The 15,114-nt window shown below is 36.5% G+C and overlaps 1 protein-coding gene across 6 annotated transcripts in view; it reads left to right on the top strand.

Annotated features, from left to right (window-relative positions):
• SRBD1 (S1 RNA binding domain 1) overlaps positions 1 to 15,114 on the top strand; it is a 124,752-nt gene that overhangs the window by 73,179 nt on the left and 36,459 nt on the right. For all 6 annotated transcript variants that reach the window (XM_064414461.1, XM_064414458.1, XM_064414456.1 and 3 more), the window contains one exon: positions 1,549 to 1,631. In XM_064414461.1, the coding sequence (XP_064270531.1) occupies positions 1,549 to 1,631 (83 nt within the window). The remainder of the gene's footprint in view (positions 1 to 1,548; positions 1,632 to 15,114) is intronic.

Below are 15,114 nucleotides of genomic sequence, written 5' to 3'. Positions count from 1 at the left end.
CACACGTGTATGTGTGAAATCATCTGGTGAACACCAGATATACTGCAGGTATTCCTGTTTTAGCATCATATGTGTTGTTGAGCAAAGAACTGTGCATACATATATATATTTGCTCCTGAATCCTTTCTGTTCTTCTTCTAACCCTCTCCCGATTTGCTTAAAAATGTATTTAAATGTAAATTTAAATATTTTAATGTAAATTTAAATGTAAAACACTCTTGAAATGACTGGTGAGGTTGATTCTGTGGGGTTGATTCTGGACATAGCTTTTAAAGGCCCTCAGCTTTCTTTGGTCCCACTTTTCTTATTCTTGCACAAGTGCATGTAGTAGAAAAAACAGCCTTGGCAACAAGGTCAGGCATTGTTATCTTTGTTTTTGGAGGGGTTTGTTTTGTTTTTAATTTTTGAGTTGGCATGTTTTTGTTTTGGTTTTTTTTTCTTTTGGGTTTTACTTTTGTAGGATTCTTGGGGTTTAGGGTTTTACTGTTTGTTTGCCTTTTTTTTAGAATCTTTGGTCCTTATTTGGCAAGAGTTTTGAATACATCTAAATACTTTTTTCGTTAGTGTTTACTTCACTAAGTAGAATGAATGTTCTAAATGTTCTAAGAGCTGCTAAGCCAGCTAACCTGTTTTGTCTTAAGTCAGGAGAAAAGGAAGTTTATAGATGTAATACTGGTAGATAGACCACCTCTAGTTTTATATATGTGGGAGGGAGCACAGTTGCAAATACTGAATACAACCCAATATCTGCAGAATCCGACTGAGTTTATGAATTGATGTTTGGAAATATGTTGTTTCTTCTGAGATTTTGGTAAGCAAATGGTTTATCAATAAATAGTGTCTCCAAAAATGCAGTCTTGATTCAACATTTGATTTTAGAAGACCAAGAGTTCTCCCCATTTGCTCTTAATGGCATCAGAAATGTTGGAAATTGCTTTTGTTTTTCTAAATGGAGTTATAAGTGTGACAGATTGCAAATTGATGTTTTTTGGTGTGCAGCTTAGATTAGTAAAATCCAAGAACCGTTTTTAAAGTGAGCACTGAATTTTATGGTTGAATTAGATAAATATGTAACTATCTGATACATACTTTAGGGAATACTGTATTAGGTAAATAAGTTCATGAACAGATACTGTTATTTTTTAAAATGTTTGTTCATATCTGTGATTTCAGGCTAAAGGTTCTTACAGAGTTCAGTGTTAAATGTTACATATGCATTTAGTATGAGTACAAAGAGAAAAATAGAGTGTACACAGTTTTATTTATTAACTCTGTGGCTCAGAAAAACTTTTTAAATGTCATGATTGCAGTTTAAAATGTCCCTAGGTATTTTCTGGAATTACTCAAATAAAAAGTTTGATTAACATACATGTGATGTCCTTGTCTAGCAATGAAAAAGGATTCTGCTATACTATTGACTATTTCCAGGTTAAAAAAAATTAAATGCGTAGAAGAGGTAAAAAGACCCAAAACACCTTAGCAAAGGCAATTACATGATTCAGGTTTTTCAGAGAAAAGTGATAGCTATTTTCTAATTCTGTTTTTCAGTTTCCATAGCTAGACGTGTCCAAGACCCATTAGCTGAGCTAGTGAAAATCGAGCCCAAACACATAGGAGTTGGAATGTATCAGGTAAGATAATACATATCATTTAATCTGGGTAATCTGTCACAATATAGAGCACCACCAAAATGCTGCTTTATAATTGTCAACTAGTTATGTCTCCTTTAAAAGATGTTTTCCGTTTTGATGGAATGGTAGTAAATACTTAGAAGTCATAAACTGCTTTTTTTAATCTCTACTTTTAATGATTGTGATTGAGACTCTGAAATGGCTGTAACCAGATGTATAGTCTATTAAAAACATCAAATCAGACAGGTAACCTGATCTGTAAACCTTTCTCTTTTTCTGTATTGTCACAGCAATAGGGTTTTAGCTCTTTGTGTAAAATACAATGAGATATTGATCCTCCATTTAAAAGCCATTAATTTGTACTATTAGGTGCATTCCTTTTTAGAAGTTTATAATAAAAGGGTTTGTTTTGAAGCTTTTCATTAAGTAAAGCTGAATTGGAAAATGGTTGACAGTTATGATTTTTATACATTTTTGTAGGTTATTTCTGAGAAGGAACTTTTACTTTCCAAGTTTCTTTACAAAGAGCATTATGTTAGGAAGTGGTACATAAGTTATTGTCATTTTACAGCATATTGGCATAGATTCAGGAAAGCATTTATGCATGTGCTGTAAGTCCCACCAAATAAAGAAATAAAAAAACCCCAGAAAATATGGCATATACTTTTGTCTATATTGTTGAAACTGTAGAACATGAGTAAATTTGAAAGACTACAGCAGAATTCAGAACAGAAAGCATAGAACTGTCTGGATCTGTTCTTTCAGGTCAGCTCATGAGCATTAATGGGATAGAATGCAATTAGCAGCCTAGAATCCCTTGCTGCCACTGCTAAAGGTGGTTTGACAAAGAGAAGGCATTAAGAAAATCTTCCAACAAATGTATGTCCTATTTTGTTTTTACAGAAGTGAGGTCAGTATTTTTGTTGGTTAAAGTAGAATTTAGAACTACTTTTGTAAGTCCTATTTGTATTAGCACAGATGATAGAACATATTCATATTGCTTGCTGACTGCAAGGTTATTGGTAAACCTAACTTAAACAGTGTTTTGGTATCAATTATGCCGTACTCTTTGAAGAAAATGGTATTGAGCAGCTGAAACACTGTAGATTTCTTTAACATATATATCCAGATTTCAGTAAAAATGTGGTTTAATGGTGGCAGCTATAAATATGTATGTGGTCATCAGGCAAAAAGCTGAGCTTCAGTCTGAAGTGTAGTTGGTTTCCCTACTTGTGGAGACCCAGGGCTTTATTTATAACAGTAGCAGTCAGAAATAATGGGAAGTGATACAGATTTTTGTTCATCCTTGCTTTAAGGAAAGAATTATTAAACAATAACCTTGAAATGCTGTGTCAGGATTTAGAGAAGTTGATTTTTTTTAAACAATAGTTCCAAGATGGAATATTTTACTATTTGCAGTGTACTGTGAATTCTTAAGTACTGGGAGCTTGCATTGCTGTGTCTAGAAGATCCTGATTTAAATGCATACCATCTCCTGTGGCCCATGTGGACATTGTACAAGCAAGCATACATCTAAAGCAAAAAGACATGGAATTGGTGGTGGTCGTATGGTTTTGGGATCATGATACTATGAGATGAATGTTGCAGTGAACAATATTGTGGCAGCTCACTGCAATCTCAGGGACTGAAGCTGGTGTCATTTGCTTTTCATTCATTGAGAGCAAGGTAAGAACCATGTTCCTGGCCCTTTCAGAGAAGCTTCTTGATCCACTACAGGTGTTGTGAATAAATGCCCAACTGTGTTATTTGTTATTGTCCAAATTGGTTAGATAAAAAGTTTTCAGCAAAATAAATCCTAGAAGCCTAGGGTAGAGGTAGACCTCAAATACTCTTCATTCCCTGCTATATGCATTTTTAATTCTTTTCATGCTTTGAATAAATCTCTGAGGTAGATACACATCCTGTTGGAATTCTTAAGAATCACCACAGAAGCTATAGCGTGCTTGTTCAAAGATATATAAATTTCTCAAGTGCTGGATCTTAGTGACATCACTGAAAGCAAATTTGCACTCTTGAAAACAAAGTCAGAAAGTTTGCTGCCCTCTGGGCATGACAGCTCTCTTGTGGCACAGGAAGGGGATGGGAGGATAAGAGGAATTAAGCTTTTCTGTCTTGTCTTCCTTTTAGAGAGACAGCCACTTGCTGGTGTCTCAGAGAACAGGCATGGAAAAAGCTCTTTTGTTGTACAGCGAGTCCCAGAGTAATGGCTGATATAATCCCTCAGATAAAGAGTATTTCAGGTACAGAATTTTATAATATCCAAGGCAACTTGAAAGGTTTTATTTCATTTAAATTTATAATCTAAATGCTGGCTGCAGCTTTTTATTAATTTCTGTGGTGAAATATGCAGTGCATGGTCTAGATCAGAAACACAGCAGTCTTTTCACAGAGGTAGTTGCTTTCTCAGCCTATTGTAACTTTAAACCTAGCATTTAAATATGACCTTTCCTTTCTTAAACACCCTGAAATTGATATCTAAGAATCTGACAAATCCAGGTTTTGTCATTCTTGTCCTGAAAGAGGGATAGTGATTAGTGTGTCAGCAATTAGGGAGAGGCTGAGATTGTGCTGTTGCCCGTGACCATGGAAGCCGTATAGCAGAAGCTATAAACACAAACTTTGTGGTTTCTCGAGGGAAGGTTGCACGCTTGCTGTGTGTTGATAAAGGAGTGAACTCCCTCAGGGGGTGCTCCTGCCTTTTCTGGTACTCCTGCCCAAGTGCCCAAATCTTTTTGTGGTGTTTGTAATGATGTCCTGAGTTGGCATAACAGAGGGGCAGCAGTGCACAGCTTTTGGGGGAGCAGAGCTGGGGCAGCTGCCTTCACAGCAGCCTCACTGGCTTGGGACATGGCCTCTGCCAGTTTAGGATAGCCAGGGGTCCCAAACTACTCTGCTTGAAAGGCAGTAGCAGAGACAGCAATTTGTCTTTTCTCAGAGGTTGAAGTGAGCGACTGGTGAAGCAGAATCTGCCTGATGCAGGCTGTATCTTTTGCAATGAGACAGTGGTACAGGAGCATTGTGCGTTCAGCTGAATGACCCCTTTGGGCTCTGCTGCTGTCAGCAGTGATGGCAGTGCTACAGGAAACTGAAGTGCTCATGTGCTGAATCCATTGCTAACAGTATGAGCTTGCCCAAAGTCTGTGGAGTGTGTGCCACACAAAGAGAACTGAGTGAAGGGGCTGCATCTTCTCCAGTTGCTACTTCCATGGGATTTTGGATCCCTCCCATCTGGTCTCTTGGTATTTAGTGTGCACATTTCTGAGAATATTGGTGCTCTCTAGTTTTTGTAATGCAACTTTTCCAACCAAATCTGCTCATCTGTGTATGGATACTTTTGATATGGAATTGCAGGTTTCCAAGTAGCAGGAGATCTGTGTAAATTGAGTCCCATCAGCTGGGATTTGTTTACTTATTTTAGATGAAAAAAAATAATTGAAACTTGAACTTGGCCACCTGCTTTTATTCTCATTTCAATTTATGATTCTGAGTTTGTGCACTGCCAAGAAAATCAGGTTTGTCAGAGAAAAATAAACAGGCCCCAGATCTCCTAACAGGTATTTCCTTAAACAAAGAGAAGCACAACCTGATTTATTAGAGCCTCTCTCAGACTAAATTCCAATTGCCTAAAGGTCCTTGTCTTCCTTCATCTTTATCTCATTAGGAAAATTGTTCTTTCCTCCCAGACAGGAACCTAGCCAAAATTAATTTATCACCTTCAGGCCATATTAGTATGATTTCTTCTGTAGTTAAACATGAAGATGGTGCCCAGATTCTGCCTGATACAGAATATATTTGCTGTGTCACCTCCCCATGCCAGTTCAAAGCCAAATTTCTATTCTGGGAGAAGCAGTTAGTGGCTCAAGACTTTATTATGCTGTACACTGAATTTTGGCGATGAATTACCATTGCAGTTGTAGTGATCTTGGAAGATACAGATAAGAGCTGAGAACAAAGCTGCTTCACAAAGATTGTGGCTAGGGAATTGAATTTCAGAGCAAAGAAAATGAATAAAAAGACAAAAATTTACTCTCAAATAAAACTCCAACTTTTCAGAGGTGAGTGAAGCACCACTAAGCATAAATTTTCATCATATTAAAGAGGGGAATTAAATTAATATACTTTTAAAATGTCAAAAACAGAATATGTGTTAAAAGGCAGAGAAATGAGAAATAGAGCTCAAGGAATATGTTACATTTGGTTGGTCTTTTGATGTTCATTTGACGTATAAAATCCCTGGATCCTAAAAAACTAGTAACCTCTAGAGAAGGAAATGGAGGTCAAACTCATCTGTAGCCTATGAACAAAATATGTGATCTGTGTTGTAGGATTAGAATTTTTGGTAAATTCTATGTAATATTAAAAAATGTGCACTATGTCTGATCTTGAAAGTGCAGCACCCTATTTGGTCTTCATAATTTTGGGAGTGCAAAAATCTGTTAATAATCTATTTTTGGGTGTGGTAACATCTTCAATGTTGCACATGTTTGGAAAATTAGCATCCTAAAAGGATGTAATGGATAATATATGTAGTTCTGTGACCTCTGAAGTGGGAGATGTACCAGATGTACCCGAAACATTTTGTGTCAAATAAATAAAATCTGTAAACAATACTCTTAAGTAGCATTCTGTCAAGGAAAAAAAAAATTGAGCTAATTTTTGGTTTGTTTTCTGTATAATGCTGGAAGGTCCTGTTCAAAGGTGCATTTCATAAAGCCTAAACAGGGTGTCTGATTATAACTGAATCTGGAAATGTCTTTTTATCCCTCCTGTCCATGTTCCTTTCCATGGTCCTCTAGTTATTGGAGTGCATTGCTTTTGTAGTTGATTATTACCTGCAGAAGTTTTATTGTTTCATTTGCAATTTGATATTCATTCTAGGCTTGAGTTTTTCCCCTAGAGAAGATGGGTATGTTTTGGTAAAGCAACTTTAGAGAATGCTTTTAGTCAGATACACTTTCTCTTTAGTTAGACCAGTTTTCTTAATTACAGCATTGCAGATATAAACCACTTGAAAATCCACAGCCAGCTAGTTAATAGCATCTCACTGGAGGTTGTGTCTCAGTTGGAAAGGAAGGAACTTTTTTCTTTCTCCTAGAAGTCTGTGTAGAATACTGTCTGCTATGGCAGGCCATCCTTGCCTGGGTCCATCCTTCCTTGTCTCTGGGGCAGTGAGGGGCAGCTGATAGACAGTGGTGGAGAGATGTTACTGGTATATGTCTCCTGCATATGCCTGACATTGCACGTAGCCCTTCTTGTTTGTTGTGTTCTTTAGTTGTTTTCCTCCCTCCAAAGATGTCTGTGGATGGCATCATCACTGCTGAGACTTTTCACCTCCAGGTGGTCCCTCTGCCACAGAAGGGCTATTAACCCTCCTGTTGTGAGGGGTGTTATTAACCTCACTCTTGACAGCAGTCAACAGACTACTTAAAATTTTGTTCTTCTGGTGCACACCCAGCATGTATATTATTTGCTGGAGACAATCTCACTGTATATTTGATGCAATGAAGATATCTGAGAGCTGAACTATAGAAACATTTTAGAAATACGCGGATCAAAAGGGGAGACCACAGGGATACCTCTAAGTGTAGGAGTATGACCAGGTGTAGTTGGATCAGCCTGATTCAGCTGTGGGCTGAAAAATTCTCTGCATTATTTCTGTTGTCTTTACTGCAACAGAATCTGGCTCATCCCTTGCACTGCAAGTTGCCTGTTCTTACAAAACCCCAGCAAACAGAACTTGGTAGCTTTCTTTGGGTAAAGCAAATCTTGTATTGTTTCTCTAGTAATGAAAACTTGAAAATTTGTTTTTAAGTAGAAAGGTTCTAACCAAAAAAAAGCTGTGAGGTAACTACTACTAGTGATTGAGTTGTCAAAATCCAAGCATCGGTCATCATAAAGAATTGGTGTTTGGTTTATCTTCTTTTTTCCTTATAATAGATACACAGTTTTAAATGGTGAAATATATGAGACTTTGTATCTTTCTTGGTAACTGATTTTGGTTGTATCTTCATGTAGTACACTTTTATTTAATAGCATGAAGCAAAGTACTGGAGCTGATTGTTTATCAGGAGTGTGTTTTTTACTGAATATTTAAGGAGTTTATTCCACTTCTTTCTTCATTTTGGGGGTTTTCTTGATTGACCCATAGAGTATATGGGTAGTTAGGTTACTTGGATAGCATAGGAGAATCACTCATGTGTGATGTGAGAGTATGATGACATGATGTGCAAGAATGTCTTTTTTAAACCTCTGATGTGGGATTGTCAAAACAGCCTCAAACTTGAGCTTGCTGTATTAAGCTTACTAAAACAAGTTTGTGTGGATTCACACCTTACATTTTTTGATTAAGAAAATGGGATGTCTTATTAAGTGAGCAGTGCTTTATTTTGTGTGCTTCACAGTGCTTTTTGTGTGCTCCTGTGGAAACACAGTTCAGCAGGAATGTTGTTTGCTGGTCAGAATTCTAGGTTGCAGGTTTCAACATCCAGCTGAACAGCCTGTCTACAAAGGCTTCAGCATTCTTTCTGTATTACTACACTGAGTATGCACATGCAGTTCTGCAAAGAGCTGAACCTCCTTGGATAACATTGGAATTTCATGACCTTGTTTACCGTTTTCTGTACTTAAATATAAGTGGTTGCCTACAGAGAATTTCTGCTTAAACAAAGCAAAGTCTAAGGGTGAGAATACCAGTGCTGAGTTATGTGTATCTTGCAGCAATCAAACAACTTAATAATAAACGTACATCATTCCTTTTTGGCAGTATATTGCAGCTGGCTGGTTAGGAGTGTACCTTAAGTTGAAAAACCTAATAAAAGGAGGTATGCTGGTGAACTGGAATCTGAAATGAAAGAAACTATCTATACTTATATAAATTTTAAAAATAGGCTAAAGGATCTTTGCCATTATTGTAAATTAAAAAAAAAAAGTAACTGGACAAATTCTGGGCTGCTTCTGTATTGAATCTCATCTCTGAATAAACTCACTGGGGCTTTAAAGACAGGGACATGCAGGATAGTATTTCACTGTGCTCTTAGCTCTGCTCTTCAATAAAGGAAACTTAAACCTCTCCTGTGAACCTGTAGTCTCCTGCAAAGAGATTATTGTCGCTGAATGTTTTTGCTGCATACTGTGATTGCTTGCGTTGAAATTTGTAGAAAAGGGAGAGAAGTACTCAAGATTTTAAAGTTTTTTTACAAAAACTTTTTGAAGGACAGGGTGTGGCGGCTGTACCTATAAAATACTAAGAGAAGTCCAAAAACCCAGTGTCTTGTCAGTAAGGAAAAATGTGTATTTATTTCTTTACTTAAGTAGATATGTAGACTGGTGAATATGTTTGTGCTTAATACAGGATTTTTACCATTGCACACATTATGGAAACCTTAATTTTCTTGTAGTAGGGATGAAATATTAGCTCTGTGAGGAAAGCAAGCAAAAACTCACATATGCTCTTTGCCCAACATAATTTTTAGGGTAAATTATGAGCTTTCCATTTTGTACGGTAAAGCTCTGTGAACGAAGCTGTCTGACATCCAATGGGAGCGAAGTCTTTGCAGACAGCTTTGCCAGGGAGAGGTGATAGTCCCATAATGTTTTGGATGTTTCCCCACCCCACTGAAGTAGGTGCACAAAACTTAAGAATGCTTTCCAAGTAAGTTGCACCTCTGGCAAGTTTGTGTAATTTAATCTTCAGCAGCAGTTCTGCTGACTGCCAGGATTGGTTTATATATCCTGTAACTTGGCAGTCTCTCTGGTTGCATCTACCTATTCTCTGGCTGGCAAAGAGAAATCAAATGTTCTGCCAGTAAAGCACAATAAACTTTTCCTAGTGTATTACAGCCATTTGCAACAAAACAAAGGGATATAGAAAGAAATAACTGTTGTGTTATTAGTTATTTTAGCTAGCACACTGTATTTACTGACATCTCCAGAAAAACATACCAGCTCAATGAGGTGAGATGCTGCCCCTTTAAGGAAATGAAGCAAAATGTGTGCATGTGTATTTACAAAGAGTGCAATAGCAAAGTGGTATCACCCCATCTGCACATGTCAGTCATGAAGCTGCCCGTGCACTGCATTTCCTTTTGCTGCTGTCACCAAAAATGCACTGTGGACAGCATTTGAACACTTGTCAGAGACGTGCCTTTGTAAGCAACTTGAACTGCAGGTAAATTTTAGACATTGCTGCTAATAATCCTCCTCTCACACTGCTGCTGTTTATTGTTAGAGAGTTTGTAGCTGCATATGTGGGCTTTTACAGAGCTACTGAGGTTGTAGGAAAAGTAAGGAAGTTCCAGAAGTGTTAGTGTACTGAGGTGGGATGATCTAAGGGTGTTGATAGGAAACAGCTGTTGGACAGATTTGCCCTCCCTGTCAGTTTGTTTCTGATTGCTTAATTACCAGTTCTCTTGGCAGAAGTTTGTTAGGAAGTTTTTTGTCACCATGTGACAACAGTCTTATGATTCGTGCTGTAATAGGGTTAAAGTGATACGTGTTATTGTTCATGGAAAATAGGTGTAAAGGTTGTTTACTTCCAGACCTTCCTAAAAGCAGCACATAGAAAATTGTGAGCAGGATTGCCCAGATGTAGGGTACGCTGTGTGCAAGCCTGTTTCATATTTTGGTTTGATTTTTTCCTTCCAGTTTTGTAAATGTACTTGGGCAGAGGTAATTCAAACATAGGTGGGCCACCTGAGTGAAGATCCAGCAGGCATATTAAACTTTTTGAAAGACTGTTCTGATGGGGGAGCCAAGTGGCAAGAGGAGCAAAATGGGAATTATGAAGCTGGGGTCCTGCAATTTGGTTTGATATGGCTTCTCTGTGCATTGAATTGGAAAAACTTGTTTTGACTTGGTTGACTAAAAGCTGAAACAGAAAAGACAATGATGAAATCTGTCTTTGTGAAAGTATTTTGATTGAACAGCTTCTGAAATGTGCGAGATGCTGCTGGGTTTCCTGTTTACATTTCAACTGTTTAATAACTTTAAGTGAAAAGACACAAGTTTAGCACTGAAGAATTGTTCAGCTGCTTTCATCTAAGATTCAGTTAAATTTTCTTAACTAAAGTTCTTTGCATTTTTGACACAGTCTTAAAAATACTACACTAAAAAACAGAGCTGCAGATTACTTATGGAATTACCTGTACTCATTATGAGCTATTTGTGATTGTGAATTTGTGTTCAGGGTCAGTTATCTTGTATGTGAAGTAAATTAATTTCTAAGCTGTTTTATTACAAATTGTATTCAAATTTTGATATAAATATTATAATGATAAAATTGTTCAAACTATTACCATAATAAAAACATGTCTTTAGTGTCTGAAGTCAGGTAAAAGTGGCAGTAGGGATGTGAATCACTTGCTTTGAGTGTATGTGGGGGCCAGTTTAAACAGCACCAATGTAAATATTATTTGTTGCTGAAATTCCATAGTCACTGCTTGCTGTGCAGTGGTCATCTGTTGCATCTGTTGTTTTGGTTTCATGAATTAACAGTATATTCATTTGACTCATAAGGAAAAATACTAATACTATCATGCTTTTGAGTGGTTCCATGTGAGCTTGTAGCACAGCAGCTGTTGATTTGATACCCAGAAATCTGAAATGAGCAATAAATTTGTGCTTTCCTTTAGTAGGAGAACAGAAGTGGCAATTAAAATTCTTATGATACTTTAAAACCATAAATGGTTTGCTAATATATATGGTTTCATTGGTTGGTATTAAATAAAGTAAGAACTTGATGTTTTGCAATGAAATTCATGAAATAATTATTTTTATGTAGTTTGAACAGATACCAAATTATAGAATGCTGAAAGAATTATTTTATATGTTAGGGTGTTAAATAATTTTTCTCATTAACTGTTTACTATAAAATATAAGTAACTGATAAAAGTCCTACAATATGTTAATGTACATATTTATTTTAATTTATTAAATATTGGAATTTATTTAATAAATATTTTAATTTATTAAATATTAATTTATTTAATATTGGACCTGTGATCAAATTTTTCTTCTCTTGAAGAGTAAGAAGATGAACTTAATGTAGGAGGAATTTAAGTTAGTGTTGGTGTTCTTCATGATAATTTTGTGAGAGTTATGTCATTCAACAGACATCACTGAAAACTGTAATCTTTTTCACTGAGACAATGTAGCATGCAAGATTTCTCTGATGTTTTGTAATTTGTTGCTTTTTAGATTTTTATCTTGCTAATAACACTTATCCTAACAAACAGTTTTGAAAAAATCATTTTAGAAACTAAAATCATGTTTCACTAGACAGTGATTAATATCTGTGACCTTTATTTTTGTATCAGGAACATAAATATACACTTTTTTCTGTGTCAGTCATTGTCTAAGATTTCATCTTTGTTCTGCTTTCCATTACATACCATGAATTATATGAAATTAATTTAATCGCTACTCCAAACAGAAATTAATGTGCCCTAATCCAGAGTTACGTTGTTTGCTTTTACAACTGTAAGTCATAAGTAATTAATTTTCCTTGGAAAATTAATTCACTTACCATTCCCAGTAGCATCATATGTTGACACAGGGTTATAGATAGTTTAATATTTTTGTTCAGCATGTTGGCTTCAACTTTGGAAGACCTTAAAGCAAAACAAATTCAAATTTACTCAACTGTATATAATTCAGGGTTATTTAAAGTGAATGTTGTCTTTATTGCTGTCAACCAGCTGATGGTGATGATTCTAAAATTATATTCAGTCTTCCAGAAAACTGAAGTCTGTGGGCATATGTGATTTATTTCTTCAAAAGGAAAAAAACTGTTTCATATCATACATTTGGATAACAGGGCCACTGGAATCTCATCAGTAGTAGAAAAATTTAGCTCCATGGAGAACATAATATATATTACAAAGCCTTGGGCTAAGCAGCTCTGTTTTTCCACCTGCCTCGTGTTGCTTGAGATGTTTGTAGGATTCATTACTCCTGTTGCACTCAGAAGTTTCCCAAGTTGCCTTAGTTTGGAATGTTGTTTTGTTTTCTATATAGTCATGGACAGAAGGACATCTCTTTGCAGCTCCAAAGGGCATAATGGGCACTTGTGTGGGTGGCCCTGTTGCCCACAGCTGACTGTCCTTCATAAATGGCATTGAGTAGTGGGGGCCAGGCGTCTTCCAGAATGAGAGAGGCAGCTTTTAAATCTAATATTTCAAGTTTGCCAGGAAGACCGCTTTTCTTTTTTTCTTTTTTTTTTTTCTTTCTTTTTTCTTTCTTTTTTTTTTTTTTTTAATTCTGTGCAGCTCCATAAAACATGGTGTTTATTACTTTGGTTTATTTTTATTTATTTAAGTCTCCCAGCTGAAACTCCAGCGATGGCAGTGTTGCAGTTCAAACAAGCAAGGCTTATTTTATAAATGTCCCTTTGTGAGTTGGTGGCTGCATTTTGCCTGAATGCAAGGGGTTGATATCAGTGACATTTAATTTAAAATTTTGGAGGTTGAAAGCAGAAATTGACATTTAATTCCAGTGTAAAGTTACTGTTAGAACAGGCATAAAAATATTATTGCATTAGCAATCACAGGAAGAAAATAAACTGTGAGTACATTAATAATATACAGTCATATGGCAGACTTCTATAAAATAGAGCAGTAGATAGATGAAAATTTTTCTGATGCTTTTTTCACCAAAATACATTTTATTAAGAAGACAGTGTACAGAAAAAGTATTCCGTTAATATAAATAGTGCCTACTAATAGTGCCTAAAGGTAAATTTCTCTATACACAGTAAGGTTGTGCATAGATAAATTGTATCACACATTTCTTATACATACCTGTGTGTATATGCAGCACTGATGAATGTGTTGACAGAAATCTGTATCTGTTGCTTTCAAATTCAATTATCTTGAGTTTCCCTAGCCTATATGAGCTATTTAATGCTGCATTGTGTATCTATTAATCTAACAGGTCTCAGTAACTACTGCTAGCTGTTTCATTGTTATGGCTAAACTATTTTTAAAACATTTCACTATGATGCTCTAAAAATGCAAGGTGTCCCACAAAAAAAACCAACTGATGAATTGAGTTTGGCCACGTACTTCTTGACAGTCGTGTCTATAAGCGAGGCTGTGTCCTACCCACCTCACCACGTTGTTCTGGCGCTCCTTATCAGGCCTGCCAGCTTGAACAAAGTGCAACTCATGCCAAGCCTGCAATTGTTGAGCATTTCTTCACTTTCACCTACCCTGTGATTGGGCGTACTTCCCATCTTGGGAAAGTGAGAAGCAAGAACCAGCTCTATCCGTTTCTTGTCCCTCTTGCTGGAGCATTTGCTGATGACAGGTCTGAGAGCAGGAGGCTAAGGACACCCACCCCACTGTATCAGCATTCTCTTTAGTTGTCCTTCTGTCCTACTCTTATCTCTAGGTATTTCATGTAGCAATGTGTTGCCTATGAAAAATCTTGGGAGCCAACCAAAAGCCATTGCTGTTCTTACAGATTTCTTGGCAGCGAGAGTTTGTGTTTTTGTTGGGAATATCCTAATTCATTTTATGATGACAGTGATTGTCTAAATTTGTAAGAAAAATTAGTATAAAACAATTATTGTTTAAAAAGAATCTGCAGAAACTATTTCTTCAGGCAAAATTTATATTTTGAACTAGACTGTAGTTTTGGATTCGATAATTCAGTGTTGGCACTAATTCTGAAAAAAACAATGAGCTATGGAGTACAATAGCAAAAATCCCAAGAAGCTCGAACAAACGCGTACAGTGTCTCCTAGCATAAGTGCCTGCCTCTTCGGAGGCCACCAAGAAGTCTGCAGTGATTGACATGCATTCTGGCAAAGCATTTTTTTCTCTTCCTCACACCCCCCCCCCCCCGCAACAGTGTTGCAGTCAGTCAAAGTGTATAGACAAAGCTGAGTGAATACCAGTTTCCCCAGTACAGGGGCTATTTTTTCAGGAAGTCTAACTCAAACCAGATGTTTTGCTTAGACCTAGAGTTTGTTGCTGCCAAGCATCTCATCAGAGGTCAGAGTTCTGGGCTCAGGGCCCTGCTAGAATTCTTTCACAAATTGCTATTCGGTGAGGTTTTAATCCTAATGGAAAGAATAATGTGCTTGTAAAATCTGCAGTTATTACAAACACAGTATACATATTGTGGACTTCAAATGACTACATATTTCATTCCCATAAACAGGGAATGCAGATGAATGCAGTGTGTAATAGTTTTAGACATTCAAACTTAAACCAAGTATATAGTTTATACTACTGTTAACCATTTGCATTCTTAACACTCCTGTAAAATGAATAGTAATCTTTACTAACAATTGGCAGCTCGAAGCCAAACAAAATGAAAAAATCTCCAACGTGTTTTGACTTGTAAGCTGTTTCCTGAAGTAAATAGTAAATGCTTTTAAGAATGTTAAAAAACACTCTGCTTGCTAAGGCACTAGGTTTGGCACAGTTTGGTTTTTTTCTCCTTTTATCTCTTTTGTCTC

This window comes from Passer domesticus, chromosome 3 (genome assembly GCF_036417665.1).
Source record: "Passer domesticus isolate bPasDom1 chromosome 3, bPasDom1.hap1, whole genome shotgun sequence".
In the NCBI taxonomy this organism is placed as follows: Eukaryota; Metazoa; Chordata; class Aves; order Passeriformes; family Passeridae; genus Passer; species Passer domesticus.
This window is presented reverse-complemented; position numbering and strand designations above follow the sequence as displayed.